This window comes from Hippocampus zosterae, chromosome 17, assembly GCF_025434085.1.
Source record: "Hippocampus zosterae strain Florida chromosome 17, ASM2543408v3, whole genome shotgun sequence".
NCBI classification, from domain to species: domain Eukaryota; kingdom Metazoa; phylum Chordata; class Actinopteri; order Syngnathiformes; family Syngnathidae; genus Hippocampus; species Hippocampus zosterae.
The window spans coordinates 7,201,639-7,222,319 of NC_067467.1; the positions used below are offsets into that span (position 1 = coordinate 7,201,639).

The 20,681-nt window shown below is 44.1% G+C and overlaps 4 protein-coding genes across 10 annotated transcripts in view; 2 read left to right on the forward strand and 2 right to left on the reverse strand.

Moving 5' to 3' along the window:
- slc27a1a (solute carrier family 27 member 1a) overlaps positions 1–2,181 on the forward strand; it is an 82,215-nt gene extending 80,034 nt beyond the window's left edge. For all 3 annotated transcript variants that reach the window (XM_052048930.1, XM_052048928.1, XM_052048929.1), the window contains 5 exons: positions 42–168; positions 245–382; positions 493–657; positions 1,226–1,372; positions 1,443–2,181. In XM_052048930.1, coding sequence (XP_051904890.1) covers positions 42–168; positions 245–382; positions 493–657; positions 1,226–1,372; positions 1,443–1,600 — 735 coding nt within the window. In that variant the 3' untranslated portion in view covers positions 1,601–2,181. The remainder of the gene's footprint in view (positions 1–41; positions 169–244; positions 383–492; positions 658–1,225; positions 1,373–1,442) is intronic.
- Positions 2,182–2,343: 162 nt separating this feature from the next.
- trim35-13 (tripartite motif containing 35-13) lies at positions 2,344–6,123 on the reverse strand. Its single transcript, XM_052048955.1, has 6 exons — positions 5,727–6,123; positions 4,453–4,548; positions 3,977–4,207; positions 3,864–3,886; positions 3,672–3,790; positions 2,344–3,029 (listed from the first exon to the last, which is right to left on the reverse strand). The coding sequence occupies exons 1-6, from the start codon at positions 5,934–5,936 to the stop codon at positions 2,494–2,496; spliced, it is 1,215 nt and encodes a 404-aa protein (XP_051904915.1). The 5' UTR covers positions 5,937–6,123; the 3' UTR covers positions 2,344–2,493.
- A 2,774-nt stretch (positions 6,124–8,897) lies between these two features.
- vac14 (vac14 homolog (S. cerevisiae)) lies at positions 8,898–13,051 on the reverse strand. The gene has a single exon (XM_052048254.1). The coding sequence runs from the start codon at positions 12,894–12,896 to the stop codon at positions 10,545–10,547; it is 2,352 nt and encodes a 783-aa protein (XP_051904214.1). The 5' UTR covers positions 12,897–13,051; the 3' UTR covers positions 8,898–10,544.
- A 229-nt stretch (positions 13,052–13,280) lies between these two features.
- Positions 13,281–20,061, forward strand: LOC127589311 (zinc finger protein 112-like). 5 transcript variants are annotated; one of them, XM_052048416.1, is made up of 7 exons: positions 13,281–13,739; positions 14,476–14,588; positions 14,656–14,909; positions 15,052–15,166; positions 15,452–15,563; positions 16,944–17,285; positions 18,177–18,703. In XM_052048416.1, exons 1-7 carry the CDS (start codon positions 13,475–13,477, stop codon positions 18,461–18,463), a joined length of 1,488 nt encoding a protein of 495 aa, XP_051904376.1. In that variant the 5' UTR covers positions 13,281–13,474; the 3' UTR covers positions 18,464–18,703. The 5 variants fall into 5 exon arrangements, with proteins under 5 accessions (XP_051904376.1, XP_051904377.1, XP_051904375.1 ...); XM_052048417.1 differs by having other exon boundaries at positions 16,944–17,281; positions 18,182–18,703; XM_052048415.1 differs by lacking the exon at positions 18,177–18,703 and adding an exon at positions 19,387–20,061 and having other exon boundaries at positions 13,282–13,739.
- Positions 20,062–20,681: the final 620 nt, after the last annotated feature.

Genomic DNA, 20,681 nt, shown 5'->3' on the forward strand with positions numbered 1-20,681 from the left:
TTTGTTAAAATGATAGAACATAAGTAGATTTCCATCTGCAGGTGGGTGCCTGTGGATTTAACAGTCGCATTCTGCCCAGCGTTTACCCCATTCGCTTGGTCAAAGTGAACGAGAGCAACATGGAGCTGGTCCGGGATAGCCGGGGTCTTTGTGTCCCTTGTCAACCTGGTAACCAATACTACTCTTCCCTCAATGTGATGAATGACTTGAGAGGTACCCACTGGATCCCGTCTGTGTTTTCCAGGTGAGCCTGGGCTCCTGGTTGGCCGCATCAACCAACAGGACCCGCTGAGGCGCTTTGACGGCTACATTAACCACGAAGCTACGAGCAAGAAAATAGCCCAAAACGTCTTTAAGAAGAACGACTCAGCCTATTTGTCAGGTTAGCAGTCATATTTGTTTCTGTAAAAATTCTCAGCCAATAGTCATTATTGACATCATTGTTTTTTTTTTTTTTTTGGGGTGGCTTTGATCTTCCCGTGTCCCCCGTAGGTGACGTCTTGGTGATGGATGAATTAGGCTACATGTATTTCCGCGACCGCAGCGGCGACACCTTCCGCTGGCGGGGTGAGAACGTGTCCACCACAGAAGTTGAGGGCATATTGAGCAGCCTCTTGGATCAGACTGATGTGGCCGTGTATGGTGTGACGGTGCCAGGTTAGTCCACATATATGTATATTGCACTTTGTATGCAGCTGTGTTTGTTTTTGTGGTGTTCTATGAATCAAGTATATGTACCGTATAATGGGATACGCACGTAACGTTTTTCAACCGTATGACCAACTTTTTTAGAAAGACCCCAGACAAGATGTGGAAATGCCTCTGCACCTCTAAATATATATATATATATATATATATATATATATATATATATATATGTATATATATATATATCTATATCAAAAGAAACCACTGTTCAGAGTCAAACAACCACAAAACATCCAGCCTGTGATAACAAGCAACAACACTTGTGGTGCCATTAGGTGCAAATGAAATACTGTGCTTTTCGGAAAGGTGGGCGTGATCTGCGAAGTAATGAAAGAGAATCTTTTATGGAAAATGAGCGTAATGGGGAAGAGGTACTGTCGGTAATAAAGAGCAAAAGAACGGGGACAGAGCCCTGGGGCACACCTGCAGTGACTTGAATGGGTTGGATGAACTTTCCTGAGAATTAGGTAAATAAATTTAAGGCGTCACAATTCCTCTCTCTGTATATCATGCTCAGGTGTCGAAGGGAAGGCGGGCATGGCAGCCATCGCGGACGCTGATGGCACTTTCGACTGCGACGCGTTTCTGCAGAAGGTCCAGACGGCTCTCCCGCCGTACGCTCGGCCAGTGTTCCTAAGACTTTCGCCGAGCGTGGACACCACCGGTAAACCACCGCGAATGAGTTCCCATTTCTGAATCATGTCATATATCATATCTTTCACTTTGCTCCATAGGTACCTTCAAAATCCAGAAAACCAGGCTGCAGAGGGAGGGCTACGACCCACGGTTCACAAGCGACCGACTCTACTTCTTAAACGTGAAAATCGGCCGCTACGTGGCGATGGACGATGAGCTCTTTGTTTCCATAATGGAGGCCCGGGTGCATTTGTAATGCTGAAGTCTGGAATTGTAATCCTTCAGGGAGCAGAGTTGACACGACTACTCACCTAGGCAGCACTGTTTCAGGGGATTCCTTTTGTTTGTTTTTAACACAGTAGGAGTAAGATGCTGCATCACGTGAGGGCATTTATTACCTCTTCCACCTCACAGAGCCTTCGCCGCACATACTCGAGTGCCATCCTGAATTACAAGAACAGTATGGCGGCTAGATCAACTTTGCCGCAGGGAAGTTCGAGTTATTCTAGTCGAGTTAAGCGACACCATGTAGGGGCTTGCAAGTTCACAAACGAATGTTTATAGTGCTCTGGATGAAGGAAAAAAAATCCAATCCATCTTCATGTTCACATGACTCAAAACCAACAATTGTTAACGTGCCTTATATTTAAAAAAAAGTCATAATGCGATTTTGTGTCAAAATGGATTTTAAAATGTTAAAATGTTCCCTTTTTAGCTCTCATGTAACATTACACTTCTAGAACCTTTAGTGACATCATCAACAGCTCAAGATTTAATATATACATCCTCCAGATGACCGCTTTTATGTGAACTCCAATTAAAAATCCCATCCTAAAATGTGCCTTGGTTTTTTTTCCCCACTGTGTTTATAACGGTGGTTCTCAAATTCTGGTTTGCGAGCCTCGGCGTTGGTTGGTTAGAGCCAACCTTCAATTTCGTAAATTCCTGGTTTATTCCCATGAATTTCCATGCCGACTGTACATGAATTCAAACACAGTATGAGTGCATTTTTCCACTTTATTGTGAATGCCACACTGTTCCTTGCGCTGCATTATCACAATCGTCCCTTGTGTCAGAACAAAGACTCGATTCTTCGTCTGATTCGGCTGCCGTCTTAGCTCTGTGTGGATGTTCGCGCGTGACGTGGGATCAGTCTGTCGATAGAGTCAATTTAGCGGGCAGGATTGTCAGCGGGTGTTCTTTGCAGGCTGTGCAAAAGTAAGGAAAGGCTTTTGGCGCGATGACGTCGGTGAAGGTGTAAAGCGGCTCCCGTTCCGGAGGGCTGTAAAAGGCCACCTTGCCTCGGTCCATGTCCAACATCACCTTGATGACGTCCGGCTTGGTCTTCATGTTGAGCGGCTGCCACGGCGCCGTGCACGCCTTGTGCTCACCGTTGCGAAAGCGTATTGTCCAGAAGCCCTCTGCGGGCGTCAGCACGTGCTTGCCCTTGCGGTTGACGGACTCGCTGGCCACGCCCACCACCCAGTAGGCGTTGTCCTTCACCTCCACGCTCCAGCTGTGGCGGCCCTCCGTGTAGCCCTCGGCTCCCAGCATCTCGGCGCTGACGTCGAAGCGCTCTGGGTTATTGGGTAGTTTGAAGTTCTGCGTGGAGTTCTGCACCACCGTCAAGTCCTCGGACAGGATGAAGCAGTTGGCGGCCGTGTTGGGATCCACAATGACGGGACCTTGCAGAGGACGCATTGTTAGACATTAATTAGTTTTCTTGCGCAGTATTTCCCACGTCGTATGAGGTTGGGAGCTGACTGACTGCTACAAAGTGGTACTAATACATATGTATGTTATACTAAATGTTATCAGTATTTAATACTGTTTTATAATGATACATAACTATTACATAGGGCCCAAGAGATGAATTGACTTAATTGGCCAATATTAGTTTTTTCAAACACTGGACAATTTTTTTTCTGAATATTGCCAACTTATTACAATAATAACAACAAAAAAGATAATGACATTTACCCCCCACCAAAAAAATTTGTTTTTTTTTTTGCAGATTTTTCCTTTGTTGGGAACAAATACTAAAAGGACAAAGTCAAATCTTCTGCCTGTAATTCATGTTTTGCTTGGTTATTCATGATATCTTTTCAAAAATTAATCAGACGATTAATGAGTTATCAAAGTTCCATTCCGACAAATATCAGAATCGGCATCCGTCTTGAAAAAAGCCGATATGGGTCGGGTTGTAATTTTTCAAAGCGAAGTGTGGAGAGTCTCTGTCCGTGGAAATTCTGACCACCTGAACATCCACATGTGTAGACTGACTATTACTATAGATTTGTGAAAAATATTAAATATATAACACTTACTGTATTTGACTATTTTCTTCATCTTCTCCCACACTTGGTACTTGAGAGTGCCAATATGCTTTGCCACGTCGATCAGAGCACCACATAGCTCTTCGGGGTCGCAAGAGTTTATCCAGGTTCTGCAAACACACAATGAAAAGTTGTCATCGACATAATCATAACTGTCACCAAAAGTGTTAACTTGAGGCTCACCTCCTGATGATGTTCTTGTAATTCTGTGAACGAAAAGGAACGCAGCTGTTCACTTTGTTTTGGAGGCCCATTCAAAGCAGGAAAATTTGATTTTTATTGGTGGCTCTCCCTACCTTTAGGAAGGGGATATCTTGCGTTTCCATTTCTTTCTCCACCAAGCGGATCACTTTGGAGAGTGAGGCCAACTCTTGGTCCAACTCCTCGATCCTCTGCTGGACGACCAGGCTCTTGTGAGCCTCCTCGGCTTTCAGGGCGGACAGCCTGTCCGCCTCCTGCTCTCTCAGGAAGCGGTGGAGCGCCTCAAATTCCGTCTTGATCTGTGTTTCCGTGTGCTCCGCCTGACTCTGCATACAATGGGCTCACCTCATTATTTTGGAGAGCCCACTGTCATTAAAATTATATGTACCTCACAACTACCGTATGGGGTGTGTTTTTACTATTAGCTCTTTTGGTACTCTCCTCGCTCTATCCTTTTGTCGCTGTTTCTCAGGGCTCCCTCACATCAACAGATTGGCCGCCCTTAGGCTTAAAAGTACTTTGACCATGATACCATTGAGGTGAATGTTCAGTATATACGCTCGGAGAGTACCTTGACGTGCTCCTGCATGTTCTCACACAGAAGTTTGGCATCACTGTACTGCTGCAACTTCTCTTTTAAAGGCAGCAGGGCACCTTTCAGCTCTTCCTATGTGGAAGTCAATAGACAACAAGGTCAGTATGTGGCGCGGCAGCGGAGCTTTCAGCAGAACACGCTGTCTGGACGCACATTGCGGCGCCAAATAAATGGGTCACATCTGTGTGGAAGGCTCAAGCGCGGCCTGGTGACAAGTGTAAAGCTGAACTCGTGTTGGTTGGGCCAAGCGAGTTTTCTTTTCACATTAGTCGGCGCAGGTCTCTCATTCTTGAGGGAGGCCCAGCAGGCAGAATGGGATGAGATATCATAAAAAATGTGCACAGGGGCTTGAGTTTCAGGAGCCCAGCAGTCACGCGAACGCCAAAAATCTATTATTAGAATGGTAATAATCTCTGATAAACATCATCGTGCATATTAAAGAAATTTCAGATTGATATATAAAGATATACAATACTACAGGTGCAGTATACTTAATCCTGTGGATGAAATTCAAATAAATATAATAAAATCTGAAAATATTAAATGAAATCAAATATGCATAGTTATAATAAAAATCAAATAATGACAAGGGAAATAAAGTACTTGAAATTGTATTTTAAATAAATAAATGAAGTAGCATTAAAACAAAATGTATAAAAAAATGCAAATCTGAGTAAAATACTTAATACGGTACTATTGTAATACAAAAAGAAAATTGACAAAATGTATCAATAAGAGACAAGTAGAGTATTGTATCATGATTTTGATCAAATCCAAACCAAAATATCAAAATAGCTTTAAAAAAGTAAAATAAATCCATACAATTTAAGAAACCGGTAATTCCAATTAAAGAAAATAAATTAATAAAATAATATGAAATGCATGATTAGAATAAAATAAAATATTTATAATATATATATAAAAATGTTTTTTTAAGACAATGCAAACAACTAACAAAACAACTTAAACTAAATACTAGTGGCATAAGTAGGTAATAATTACTGTAACATTTTTGAAAACAACAAAGTGCTAAAAATATAAAAACATAAGTAAAAAATACAAATAATACTAAAATTCTAGTATAAATAAAATTGCAAATAATAAGGTCCATGTCGAATAAATAAACATCTTTTTAATTTAGACCAAAGGGGCATGCATAGAATTTGAAATTTATAATTTGTTATTCTCTAGACAGGTGATGAAATCTCATGTTGATCGTTGCCGATGCAATCAAAGTGTGCCACTCTTACCTTACAATCGTGAGCCCCCTCTCCAATGGGATAGAGCCTGTGTCCTCGGTGGGCCGCAGCTTTCCCGCACACCCCGCAGATAGGCTCCAGGTCCTCCAAGCAAAAGAGCGTCAGCTTCTCTCCGTGCTCGCTGCATGCATCGGGGTCACTCTTAGACCTGCTGTCTGTCATGAAGGCCTTGTAGGCCCTCCCCAGCACCATCTGATCCATAGACCGAAAAGGGAATCTGGGGCCGCTGGCCTATCGTCCTCTCTGAGACTCTTTACTCTCTGAGACGCCTCTTACGCCTGCCTGTAAGAAGGCCGATGTGGCCACTCTGAGTTTGGAACGGTGAGGTTGGTCAACCTCCTAGTGGGGTGGTCCGACGACCATGAGCAAAGCATGGAATGGCCCCTCCTCCCATGCCCCCCCCCACACCCCACTAAATACAGGACAACCTCCGTCTTTAAGCCCCGAAATAAGTGTTAAGCCCACAGCTCCCAGAGGCATATCTCATGTCGGTTGGCGTTGTTCGACTATGCGTGTTGCACGTTCTCGAATAAACGCCACGCGTCTAAATAGAACAAAGAGCCTTTTGGTCACGAGGTAGTGTGTCGGGGTATGACAGCGGCGGGAAGAATTGATGGCGCTGGAATATTTGCCATGATTACTTCTACGATATTTGAGAAGAGTGATGAAAAAAACTGGCGGAGCTCAACACGGTGGCTCATAATAAAAAAGATTTAGAGGGATTTAATACCTGTTAATGTAATGTGATGAACATTCAAGATATGAATATGGAAAATGAAGATGCTATCAGTCATGAGGACTTTCTACACTGTCGCCACATGTACAGCTCAGGCCAACCAATCACATGCTGTTTTTCAAGTTTTACGCTGATTCACAGCTGAAGCGAACCAATGACAATCATCATAACAGAGGGAGAGGGACACACACACATACACACACACACACAGAAATGTAGGCGCCCAGTGCGCACGCAATAAATCCATTTGCGTGACATAAGCCAGCGAGACACATCGGGTGCCGTCAAGAAGAAAACAGAAATACAGTAAATACGGTAAACATGTCTTGTTTTACAACAATACTTAACCATATTTATAATTTCATATTCACCAGTGGATAAAATGTACAACCAGTGCATATATACAGTTTATAACATTGAAACTCGTTTAAATTAGTCATTTTGATCCATTTTAGCAATTATAATGGGCGGGAATTATTTTTTCATTATTTGATGGATGGCCCGGTTCCTATCTACTATTGTAATTTGGAAAATTTGAAAAACAGAAGAAAAATAATTTCAGATTTGAAAATAATAGATTTTATTAACTTAACCAATACTCACTTCTGTGAACTGTTCATAATTTCCTCCACTGGCAAATGATTTCTGTCTGTCTTTTTTGTTTAATATCACAAAAACATGGCATTTGAATAGGGAGTGCAGACTTTTTGTATCCACTGTAAATGAACATCAACAAAATATGATAAGCATCTGTAGGTATTGTCCAGTGCTGTTTTCCCCTTTAAAACTACAACAATAAATAACCATATTCTTAAGTTATGACCACTCTGAAAATATCAATCAGAACTGGGGATTCTTGTCTTGGCTCAAATTCGTTCATGCATCTCTTTCCCTACCCGAACCGTAATCCAGTATTTTGCTGCGCAGGCAAATTACCAGAACTGACGCACTTGCTAAAATAGGACGCAACCATGTGCCGATAGGAAGCTCAGTTGGGGATACAATCGCACTACTCTAATGGATTGTACAACATACAAAGTGCTATTTGAGGACTCGCCGACTGCTTTAAAACTAGACATGTGAATCAAAAACAATGCACGGTGTCGTCTCTAAACTATTTAGTACTAATTTTAGGTCCCGCGCTGTTTTGTTTTGTTTTTAATTGGGGCTACATCGATGCCAACGCATTCCTGTGTGATGACACTCAAGTAATGGAAACCTCCCAAGCTGCATGTGTCCAACGGGGCTGCTTCAAGTGCATTCTGTCGGTGAAAGCTTCATCTGTACTCATCCCGGCAGACCAAATTAGTCGCCTGTCGTCTTGTCGCACGGGTGACGGGGCAGAAGTTCAGAGCTAATGTAGTGGAGCTGCTAACTGATGGGAGTCAACATATGACCGGCATACACACGCACGGTACTGTACATGCTGGGATTTGGTGTGTGCAGTACGTCCCCATGTGGTCAACCAGTTAACATGCATTCATGTGTGGTCGATGTGCTCGTCCTTTAAATAGAACGAGGGACCATATTTAGTCACGGGGGTCACATTAAGGCAGTCACACCCTTGATGTCTCCCCCCCCCAAAAAAAATCATCTTTAATATGACTGATAACTCATAAAACTCTTTTCGAGAAGGGGAGTATAAATTGACAACTAAGATCTAGTTGCAAAAGTGTGCACACCCGCTGATAAGTGGGGATGTTGGTGTACAGAATTAATATTCAAACTCAAGTGATATGGGAGTCAGCAAACACCAGCCACCAATTAAAGTGCCTCTGAGTAAGCCCAAATAAAGTTCTGATGTTCTAGTAGGCTTTTTTTTTCCACAGTAGAAGATGCCCGACTTCAGTCTTTGTGCTAACACTGACTAATATCTCGAACTGTTGATATTTCCTTTCACCTTGTGTAAGTCCACAGTTCCAGAAAAGAAAAATAGCTCCAGAGAATAATGTTGCTACCAGCATGCTTCACTGTAGGTATGTTGTTCTTCTGGTGATGACCTATTTTATACCTTTTTGAATGATGGCCAAAATGATATTTGCATAAACACACTTGAAATCTCCCCAAAACATGGGGAACCATGTTTAAAGTAAAACCTAGCATTTGAACAGGGGTGTCTAGACTTATTTGTATATACTGCATAAGTACTGAAATAATAAACACCCCGTAGCATTAGGTGTTCGCTATTCCTGTTTTGGGCGTAATAAACGATGCGCTAGTCATGCTGTTAAATTCATTCGAACATAATGAACATCGTGTTTGGGGGTTGGATGGACAGTCACGGAAAAAAGGATGACATCAGAGCTGGTTCGACCTGTCTTCCCAGAGTTCTATTTGCTATTTGTTTAAGAAGAAATAATAATAATAATAATACATTTTATTTATAAGCGCCTTTCAAGACACCCAAGGACACTAAAGAGCACATCTGTCATCACACGGGGTCCAGCTTTATTGACAACTTTACGCACGAATGACGACAAAAGCGGTGCAAAGATCCAAGAAATACAGTATATTAGGATTAAAAAGACAAACAGTGACTTTTAAGGCCAGCTGTAAATATACAGACAGCAGTGTGTCCGTGTGTATATTTATAGAACAGGAAGAGAAGGCATTCCAAGAATATATGCCTTGACTTAACTGGAAAAGTGAAGCTGGCTCACAGCTCCGCACATGTGACGCTTTGTTTGTGGCTCACATGACAACAAATCATCATCGTGCGCGTTAAGTAACCAAAGCAGACTAGTTGGTAATGGAATGTGTATTAGCTTTATTTGAAATAAATGGAACAATTTAATTTAAGAGGAATAAAACAATATATATATATATACATATTTTGTACCTCCTGACAGAAAAACACATGATTGTGTTATGACAGTTGTCACGTCTTCATTCACAAACAGCAGCGATGTGAGACTTTGTCAAACTAAGGAGTTTTAAATATTAAGGCAATCCACTCTCAAGAAAATGGTTTCAGTCAAGACACAACTCCAAAGCGCGACAACAAACATACTGAGAAATTAATTATTGATAGCTCATTAAATGACAGCGAATGTTTTCTGTATGACAGTTAGAGAAAGTAAAATAACAACACTGATCGTAAAATGACAAAGACGTTTTAGGGCCAAAATGAAAAGACTAAAAATGACATTAAGTTGTAATCTCATGAGAATGAAGTTGTCTATTTTGGCGATCAAAGTTGTAGTATTAGAATAAATTAATATTTTCAAGGAGTTTTTTTTTTAAGTGGTAGTTTTGAGACAACAATAGAACATTAAATTTGAGGAAAAAATATGAGATGAAAATTGGTATACATTTAACATTAAAATCATAATATCACACGAATAAATAAACTAAATAGATAGATGTATGATGGGAGGGGAAAAAGCATGTTTGAATTTCAAAATTCGCCCATGTATGGACTATATTTATGCTGAGCTAAACTCAACTTTTTCGAGAGCACTGAAAAAAAATCTACAACTGAAACAAAATGGCGTACCTAAATAAAATAAAAAATGACAAAATAATCCAACTATATTCTCACTACATTACAACTAATAGAAAAAATAAACAACCTTTTATCTCCAAAACTTTATTCTTGTTACACTGCGGCTTTAATCAAAAATTCATTTTTTTATTGTCTCAAATATACAACTTTATTCTCTGAAGATCACGACTCGAATCTTTGTAGCCCTAATCCTCCCTTCAAAGAAAATACATGATGTTGGTATCAGTGATTTTTTTTTTCATTCATTAAAAAATATTTTTTGAAAAATAAAAAATGTAACTTGTGAACAGACAGTACTCTTTTTTTTTTTAAACATAACATTCTCACAACAGCACAGTGTAATAGTGATAGTATGTCTGCATCGCAATTCTGAGGTTTGAGGTTCAAATCCCTGACCCTCATCCCCGAAACGTAAATCGAGACTCGCAATTGTCCCGCGACACTCACGAATAATACAAAGAAAATGGGTGAATTGAACATTCTCGTCATGCCAGTGTATGTACAAGCTTCATAATATCATATTTGGTTCCAATAATATATACATTTTTTTTTTCAGTATGGTGCAGCCTCACATCAGTTTCCTGTCGGGCAGCTCGGCCACGCGCCCTGAGCGCTGGTGCCGCACCTCCAGGTGTTTGCCTTGCACGCAGTCGAAGTGGCGCAGCAGCTCGCCGTAGTCCACGTTGGCGTGCGGGGCGCGCTTGCGTTCTGCCTCGCGCTCTTTGGGGTCGGCGCGCTTCGTCCCGTCCACCGTCCGCATCAGCTCCGGGTTGGGGACGCACTGCAGGCGGTGCGAGAGCAGCTGGAAGGCCTGGCTCTGTGGCAGAAGCATCAGCAGCCCGTACAGTGCCTTGATCAAATACGGGTTACTCTCCACGTCCAGTAGCTGAAGGCGCAAGTAGGTAAAAATGGGACTCTCCACCAACTGCACCAGTTTGTCCACCTCCATTAGAAAGTCCACCGTCACCTCCAGCCCGCCGAACTTCTGGATGAGGTCGTAGGCATGTTTGTAGTTCTGCGTGAGAAAGCAGAGCGAAACGGTGGCGACAGGGTTGTGGCACCACGAGCGGTAGAGGCAGCAGAAGAGCATGCAGCTGTCGGCTGTGTGGAGGTCTTTCAGTTGGTTGCGCAGCTGGAAGAGCTCGGCGGACGTGAGAAGGATGGTGTTGAGCGTCTGCACCATGGTGGAGGCGAATTTCAGGTCCTCCTCCTTGAGTAGGATGTCCGCCATGGAATGGAAAATGTTCTCGGCATGGAGGAGCAGACAGAGCTGGCGGATGATGAACGCCCCTCGGCTTTCCAGCAGCTTTCTCTCGGCGCTGAAGCGTTTCAGGAGGTTGATCATGAACTTGTAAAAATAGGAGTTCATGCTCGGTGTGGACGGCGAGGATTCGGCGGCCCCGGTCTTGCCCACCTTGTCCGGCACCTTGAGTGCCGGCCTGCTGTCAAGCCCGTCGCAGGCCGCCGCCGGATCCGTCTGTCCGGCAGGCGACGAGGCAATCTCGGCCAGCACCTCCAGATCTTTGAGGATGACCTCGTCTGACTCGTCCGAGAGGGTCTTGAGCAGCATGGGGAAGAGGCTGTCCGTATGACGGAACATCTTGCGCGGCGTCTTGATGTACAGGTGGTAGAGCCACTTGAGCACAGCGATGCGTGTCATCATGCCGGTGGAGCCATCGTGGAGGTGGCGGTCTAGCACCTGCACGATACCGTCCATGTCCAGAGTCACCTGAGACCGATCGGTGCTCGCCGGGGCAAAGAAGCTAATGTTGCTGAAGCCCGCCGCTTCCTGCGAGGAGTTCAGCATGTCGCCACCATCGCCGGCGTCCACCTTGTCTTCTCTCGACGGTGACTCGGTGCTTCCGCTTTTCTCATCTTCGTCGTCGTCATCGTCATCCTCAGGCGTGACGAGCTTCATCAAACTGTAGTTGCAGGCATTCGCCGCCTCCTTGGTGTTCTTCTTGCGGTCGTCATAGGAGAGGCACGGCAGTACGGCGGTGAGGATCCCCGACGAGTAAGGCAGCACTGCGCGGCCCGCCAGCTGGATGAACTCCCTCATCCACGTCATGGCGGTCAGCTGGATGAGGTCGTTGGTTACCTTGGTCTCATCCGCCACCTGGCAATGGATGACCAGGATGTTCGCCATCTCAGCGAACTTCACGCTGGAAGGTGTCTTCTTGATCTCCTTCAGGAACTCGCCGAGCACCACCTCGCACATCCGGCGGATCTCCTTGCTGTTGTCCCCGAGGATTTGGAAGAGGCCGTCCAGGATCTCGGGGAGGTAGTGCAGCAGGTTGATGTCAGGTACGGACTCCAGGACATGGATCCAGGAGATGATAAACTGACGGGCGTACTGGTTATTGGAATAAATGCGCTCTCTTAGTAGAGGGACGAATGCGACGAGGTCGAACTTGTTGCTTTCAGTCACAATGTCCTTCAGGAGTCGGTCCAAAAGTTCTGAGCCGCTTTTGACATTGGGGTCCGGATCAGCTGCAAGCTTACTCAATCCATCAAAAAGCAGGTTAAAGTGGGGCAGCACGGCTCCCCTGGCCACCTTGACTATATTATAGAGAGCCTCGCAGGCGTAATAACGCAGACGACTGTCGGAGTCGTTAAAACAAGTAAGGACCGGCTCGATAAGCTCCTTCAGATACAGACCAGAGTCCTTACCCAGCGCGATGGAGCACGCGGCGAGGCCGATGAGTCCTCCCTTGCGGCTGTGCGGGTGCTGAGACAGCGCGAACTCCGAGGCCAGGATCTGGATGACGTGACGGATCTGAGTGGAGTTGTTTTGAGCCACGAACTCGCGCACCAGCTTCTCGATTTCCAGGGCCGCCACTTTCCTCTTCTCGTACAGTTTATCATTGAGAGCCCGGACGATGTTGGGCGTCAGCGGAGTAAAGTCCTTCTCCGTGTTCATGATGGCAGCGTAGGTCCCAACAAAAGTCTTGGTATATGTTGTATTCCCGTTGAAGGTTAGGGGAAACCGCGAGAGAAAGGCTGCATTTAGGAGAACCTGTCACGGGAAACGAGCCGTTAGGAGAACCAGGAAGCGGCGTGTAAATGCGAAGCAGCTGACCGATTGCTTCCGGCGGAAAGAAATAAGTCATAAAACCGTGTAGCAAACAGAATTTATTATTACTTATATTTGCTTGCTTATTAATTTTACCGAAATGGATCAAATGAATAAATAAAAATACAAAAATTAGACTTAATTTATTTTATTTTGTCTTGCATTATACGCCGTTCCACAATCCAGTGGCGGTAATGCATTTGCTAATAGTCAACAAATACAGCGAAGAAGAAAAAGAGGACTACGTCATAGCTACTCTAGCCCGATTGGTTCCGCTTGACTTGAGGGAGGAGAGCTTCCCTCTCGTTGTCACAAACATTCGCGTTTTTTTTTAAACCCGAAAACTATTTTACTTTTCAGACCAAGACACTTTTTGTCCCAACAACCAGAGACGATCTCAGAAGCACACACGCTTTCGCAAAGCGATGGAGATCAACATATCTCTTCGTTCCAAGCTTTTCTCCATCATGGAGACGATGGCCGAATCCGCCATGGCCGAGCTATGCAAGGCGGTGGATGAGGACACGGTGGAGCTGCGTTTGGAGTTGTCACGACTCAAGACGCTCAACTCGGCGCTGACAGAAAAGGTTGACACTCTGGAGTGTGAGCTGACGGCGGTCAGGAGCGACGCGATCCGGATTTCCCGGAGTCACCGTACCGTCGCCATCCAGACAGATGATGACGTTAACGGTAAAGAAATGCTCGTTTGTTTACATGTACACTCCCTGGACACAGGATTACGCATCACACTCTGTATTGGATGGCATTGGATTGGAAGGAATGGCATCCATCATATACAAATAATTCATATATAACGATTATTATTAACGCAAATTGTGGTGTAATCGTGTACAGCATGACGATAGAGTCGCGGTGGGGGGCTACGTCCTGGTGTGCGTCGAGAGCGGGAGACGAGAGTGACACGCTTCGGGAAAGCTAGCTGGACTCACGTATGCCTCACTTAATAACACGACAGTATCCATGATATACAAATAATTCATCTATAACGATTATTATTAACGCAAATGTAAAAAAAACAAGTGGACAGTACCTGTACTCCATAAAAATATGTCTAACTGTAGATTTCCGCTAGATAGTCGTGATTTTTGTGATAAACATACAATACCATACATTCCACCCCCCCCCCCCCCCCCCCCCAAATATCTGCAACGGAGTCGGTTTCCCGATAGCACTGTGCGTTTTACTTTTTGGCCTTTTTTAAAAAAGATGACAATAAAATGTCTTTGGGTTTCATTGTATGGCAGACTCACCAAATCATTATTTTGCCAGAACAGTATCAACAATCTTTTTGTCTTGAAATAAACTTTTGTGTAATCCATAATCACGGATGGCTGAAACAGCCACGTTTTCCTCAACTGCCTCAACTGTTTGATTTAATCCATTCTGTCTGCCTTTTTTTCCCCAGAGTCTGCGGTGTCTCCTGTCATTGAGGGTGTCTTTGGACAGGACTGGTGCTTTAATTTGTGGAAAGACAAATTCCGTGCTGGTCCTAAGATTGATGCTCAGCAAGTAGATGCTGTGAGTTTCGAATATTCAATGTGTCTATTATACTGTTTGTATTCATGCTGTATTTTTCCCTCTGCAGGATATGATGACTTCAATGGCTCTGGACTGTTTCTCTCCGGGCGAAGTGCAGGATTTGGAGAAAGGTGCAGAGTTTTCTAGTTTTGAGTCTCTCTCAGAGGCCATAGAAAGATGGCAGAGGTCCAATTTTGTGGAGCTTTACAAGCGTAGCTCCAGAACCGTAGAGAATGCCAAAAAGCGGGCGAGGAAAAAATCCTACAGTGACTATTTAGTGTTCGCCGAGCTGGACTTTGCATGCGCCCATGGCAGCAAAGGGTAAGTTTGTACAATTACTACCACTGAGATAAGACCCCGTAACAGATCAGAATTATTGAAACAGTGTTTTGCTCTTTGCATCTGTTAAACTGGAAACACGGTGTCACTTACCAATATCTTATTAATTTACATTCATTCTTAGCCCTGATTTGAAACGTTGTCCATTCACCATCAAAGTGAGAGTTACACCTGATGGAAGGAAGCTTTACATAAAAGACATCAGTCCTGCAAATTGCCACAATCATGAACTCTCCCAGGTAAGGCAATTAGCCATGTATTGATGTAATAAATGTTGACCGGTTCAGAAAGATTCGCACATTTTATGTACAGCGAAAAAATAGATGGTCAAACGTGGCAGGCGAGGTGAGATTCTTAAGCTGTCCAAAACTTTGCCACGGTACTCACGACGCAGATGGGCAACCCCACTTGGCCATAGTATAATGGAGTGAACGCAATTAAACCAGACAGTACATAATCAGGTGTATCAGAATTTGGAATTTTTTAAAAAAAGGCATTTTTATTCTACTTGTTCCATTTCGCAGGTTGTGCTGACCGGGCCCGAATCAGAGAATTCCGATGTGATTCAAGTCAAAGTAGAAGATTATTTGGAGGGCACTGCTGGCAGCTTCTCCCAGGAAACACTCAGTCAAGAAAGTAAGTGAATCCACTGTCTAGAATGGCATACGCGAACAGCGATGCTTAACTTTTACATAGACTTGTTTGAAATGTGAGCGACATCATATGTGATGAGAGCGGCGGGGGGGGGGGGGGGGGGGGGGACATCAACGGGTATATTCTTCCTGCTCTTATGGCGTGAGGTGTATTTGATGAGCAACACAGAACACCTCACCCGAAACCAGATCTCGGCAGACAAAAACTAGTACCAAGGTGGATCTTTGAGAGGCAGCATGATACCAAATGGCATCCCGAAAATGCCTGTGAGAGACTTAGACATGCAACAACAATTTGCTCTTCTATTTCTGTCTGGCACCAGCATACATCCACGTAGACCATCTCTCCGGCGCAGGAGGACGAGTTCGGGACTTTCAGAGCAAAATTCTCCCACCTCTCATCAAAACATTAAAAAAAATCATATAAGATATCCTTTTTATTCGTCCCACACTGGGGAAATTTACAGCGTCCAGCAGCAAGAATGTATGTAGAAAGAAGAAAGGAGAAAGAGAAAAAAAAAAAACAACAAACATCTTTCAATTAAATACAATATGAACACAATGGATAAATCGCAGTACTATTTACAATTTTACGTCACATAATTTAATTATTATTATTATTATGATTGTTATTTTTTATTCATCAGCCTGACAGCAGTCGGTAGGAACGAGCGTCGGTATCTCTCCTTCTTGCAGCGCGGGTGTAACAGTCTCTGGCTGAAGGAGCTACCAAGTGCTGTCAGGGCGGGCTGGAGGGGTTGGGAGGGACTGGCCATCATAGCTTTTAGCTTAGTTAGCATCCTTCTGTTGCCCACCTATATAATAATATATATTATATTATATAATTATATAATAATAATAATAGGGCAGCCCAGCGGTGCAGTTGTTAGCCTCCCTGTGTGGAGTTTGCATGTTCTCCCCAGGCCTGCGTGGGTTTTCTCCGGGTATTCTGGTTTCCTCCCACATTCCAAAAACATGCACGGCAGGCAGATTGAACACTCTAAATTGTCCTTAGGTGTGAGTGTGAGGGCCGATGGTCGTTCATCTGTGTGTGCCCTGAGATTGGCTGGCGACCGGTTCAGGGTGTCCCCCGTCTACTGCCAGAAGATGGCTGGGATAGGCTCCAGCACCCCCCGCGACCCTCGTGAGGATAAGCGGATCGGAAAATGAATGAATAATAATAATAACATTGAGTCGCTGATCCCCATTGTTGATCGTAGTAGTTGTGAAAGCCTTTAGTCATTTGACTGAGACTCAACAGTTCTTCGCGGCAACAAGAATCTGTAAAAAAAAAAAAAAAACATAGATGAACGGTGAAACGATTAAAAATTGTTTATGTTGCCTTTTTTTTGGATAACATCAGCACACAACAGCGCACCCTGGACTTTCCAGGAAGTGCAGACCTTCCTCTGTATCCTCGCGGAGGAGGAGGTGCAGCGGGAGCTTGTTGGCGCGGTTCGGAACAGGACGGTTTTCCAGCTGGTCTCGCAGCGGATGGCCGCCGAGGGCTTCCGGCGGACGTGCGGCCAGTGCCAGATGAAGTGTAAGAAGCTGCGCTGCGAGTACCGCAAAATCAAAGAGCAGAACAGGCCCAAATCGTGGAGGTGGTTCGAATTGGTGGACGCCGTATACGGTCGTAGGCCGGCGGTCAACAAGCAAGGCGTGGACACAGCAACTCTGCTGGAGGCCATGATGGAATCCGTTGGTGAGTTTTGCTGAACGCGAGCTTGATCAAGTGCTTTAATGTGGATTTTCCATTTTAGCGAGGGGAGGAATTTGTCCCATCACTCCATTTCAGTATTACGGGAAGCCGTTCAACGTGCTATTTCTTTCTCTCGTAGGAAATAGTGGAAATTAAATTGCCGCCTGTAAAATCTAAAATAAGTTTCACGCTAGTTAGGTCACCAGCAAAATGTAAACACTTTTGAGTCTTGTGTTCACCCTAATTTTGGTGATGGGTTGCCTGCTCGGGAGGCGATTTGCTTCACATCAAGTCTACATAGGTCACTTTTCGGTGCGTATTCTTTTATTATTATTATTATAGCTATATTGTACGGGACAGGGCAGAGGCACGTTTGCGTACGTTTGGTGTATATTTTTTCCTGAAAATGAACTCACAAATTGTACTGCAGTCATTTTAGTGCTACTCGAAAGACTGAATTAAATGTTCAAATGGTGCTTAACGTCGCCATGGCCAAACTTTTTCTCTTCTATTTCAGAAAAGTAAGTCCAGTTCAGTTATATCTGACTTTTACATATAAAACATTTGTAGTCGTTCTTTTAGAATTTCTTTTTAACAGTCAGATAGGTATAATGTTTATTTCTATTTTATGTGCAATGCATGTCAAAAGCGGCTTACAATAAGATTTAAAAAAAAAAAAAACTCTGCTTTATTTTGAAATTTTTAGTCCTGCTTTTTTGATCATTGACAAGCTAAATATTTTTTAAAGTTGGTACTTGGTGTAAAATTTTAATTTTCTATTCTACTCCATATTATATATGTAAAAATATATATATATATATATATTTTTTTTTAACTGCAACTATTTACTTTGGATGTCCTGGTACATAACACATACTTTGTGTCACTTCTCAGAGAAGAGCCTGGGCTCCAGCTGCGGCAGCGGCAGCGGCAAAAACAACCAGCTCATCTCCGTTAGCGAGCTCCTGACCTCAACTGTCAAGGAACTCGACGAGACGACCTTTGACCCGGATTGCCCCTCAGCGGATGTATTCCAGAAAACGGCAAAGAGTTATACACTGACGTCACCTACGCGCTGGAAGAGTTGTCAACGGCGGCTTGGGAGTCAGAGGAAATGCACGAACAGCACCTCCAGATTTACCTGGACGACGCCCGCGAGGCTTTTGACGGCAGCAGGCTGAACTAGTCAGACAGACACTCGGCCAGTCGTCCTCCATCAATGATGCCTTTTTTTTAAACGTCTTTCATTTGGAACTTATACCGGAATAATTCAAGTGGATTGTGCCATGCGGTGGATATGTGGTTAATTATCACAAATCTCTTATTTTTATTCTTATGCAGCGTATGTACTGTGTACAATCGTCATTGTAAGTGGTTCAACTGGCTCCAAAAATAAACTTGGTAACAGTTTCCAAATCGCATGTTTTGTGATAACTTGTTTTGACACAAAATGTTGTTGAAAGGGAAGTTTGCCGTTTACAAGCCGCTGGCTATATTTGAATGTAGCCTCACTTGACTCCTGCGTGCCCCGCAACTTGTGTCCCCGATCAAAGGCACGCTCCTCTTGAACATGTATGACAAGCTTGCACACACTTTTAGACACGCCTTCGACCACAACAGGCTCTGAAAGGCATTCAAATAAAATTAGAAGTATAAGATAGGGTCAGAGGGGGCTGATTTTTTCTAAAGATCATTTTAATGACACTCTTTAACATATTTGGCTAAAGGTGTTTTGTTTTTTGAAACCACAAACTCTTCTAAGGGAAGAAATATTTGGCATTTTTATCTGCAAAATGTAAGGCGAGAGCTTGTTTCAAGTGGATTATTATTTCAGTACCCTATAAAGTCTACACACCCCTTTTCTAAAGCTGGGTTTTTATTCTATAAAAAAAAGACTAAGAAATCATTTTAAAGTTTGATCCCCACACACTTAAATTCATAAAACTGAAATCCTTTTGCTTGGGCTAACAAAAATGAATAACTGAGATAACGTGGTTGCACAAGTGCACTTTCCCCCTGATAAATTTCAGCTGTTCTGTTTGTGCTTTTGAAATGCGGGTAAATGACTTGTTTTCGTCAGACTTTGCGTTTTGTGTTCCAACAGACGACGAAGAACTCTTCTCAGAGGAAGTCGAGCAAATGCCAGCGTGGCCGATGGACATCTCAATGGACGCAGTCAGTAAGAATATTTTTTCTGAGAACGATGGGACCGGAGAACAAGCCATTCAGTTGAGTGACAGTTCGCAGGACGGATGTTTCGAATATGTTGTAGAAGACGGTCAGAGCAAATTAACAGTGCAAACAAGCTCAAGCAGCGATTTGAAAAATTACATTTGTCCACGATGCAACATTGTGTTCTACAACCCCATCACCCTGATGATACACCAAAGAGCCCACCTGCCCTACTGGTGCGACGTGTGCAAAGAGCAATTTGAGACCAAGGCCAAGTTGAAGCACCACAAGTGCGAAGTGGCCCCCAATAAGTGCCGCCTGTGCGGGAAGATTTGGGCCAGCCGGTCGGCCCTCAAGACCCACATGGTGGTGCACACGGGGAATAAACGTTTCGTGTGTCGCTTTTGCGGGCAGAGGTTCGCCCAGAAGGGCAGCATGAGGACTCACCTCATCCGAACGCACGTCGGCTGCGGCGAATGCGGAATGAAGTTCGAGGCCAAGACGCAACTCCTACGGCATTTGCTGAAACACAAGAGGCGTACCATTTAATGGGGATGGGGGCAGGGGGCACGTTAAATGAACATTTGCTTTACATTTGTGTAGGTTTTAGGTGGTTAAGCGCTGGTTTTCTTTTAGACACAGTTTCGGGGGCCATCTTGTGGCATATTAAGGTGTTTCAGAAAGAGCACAAACTAGTAGAAGTTTGGGTGTTTTTTTCAGTGAATGGTGAATTGATGACAGCGGCAACGGTGGTCCAGTGGTTAGCGCGTCGACCTCGCAGCGCAGAGGTCGGGGGTTCGATCCCGGCTCCGGCCTCCCTGTGTGGAGTTTGCATGTTCTCCCCGGGCCTGCGTGGGTTTTCTCCGGGTACGCCGGTTTCCTCCCACATTCCCAAAAACATATCATGGCAGGCAGATTGAACACTCCAAATTGTCCCCAAGTGTGAGTGTGAGCGCGGATGGTTGTTCGTCTTTGTGTCCCCTGCGATTGGCTGGCAACCGGTTCAGGGTGTCCCCCGCCTACTGCCCGAAGACGGCTGGGATAGGCTCCGGCACCCCCCGCCACCCTTGTGAGGATAAAGCGGATCGGAAAATGAATGAATGGTGAACTGATGAGTAGCGAACAGGAGGGGAACACTGCGCTCCCACATTCCAAAAACATTCACGTGAGGTTCTGTGATAACTGTAAATTGCCTAAATCTGCTGCAGGAAGCTCCAGCTAACTGTG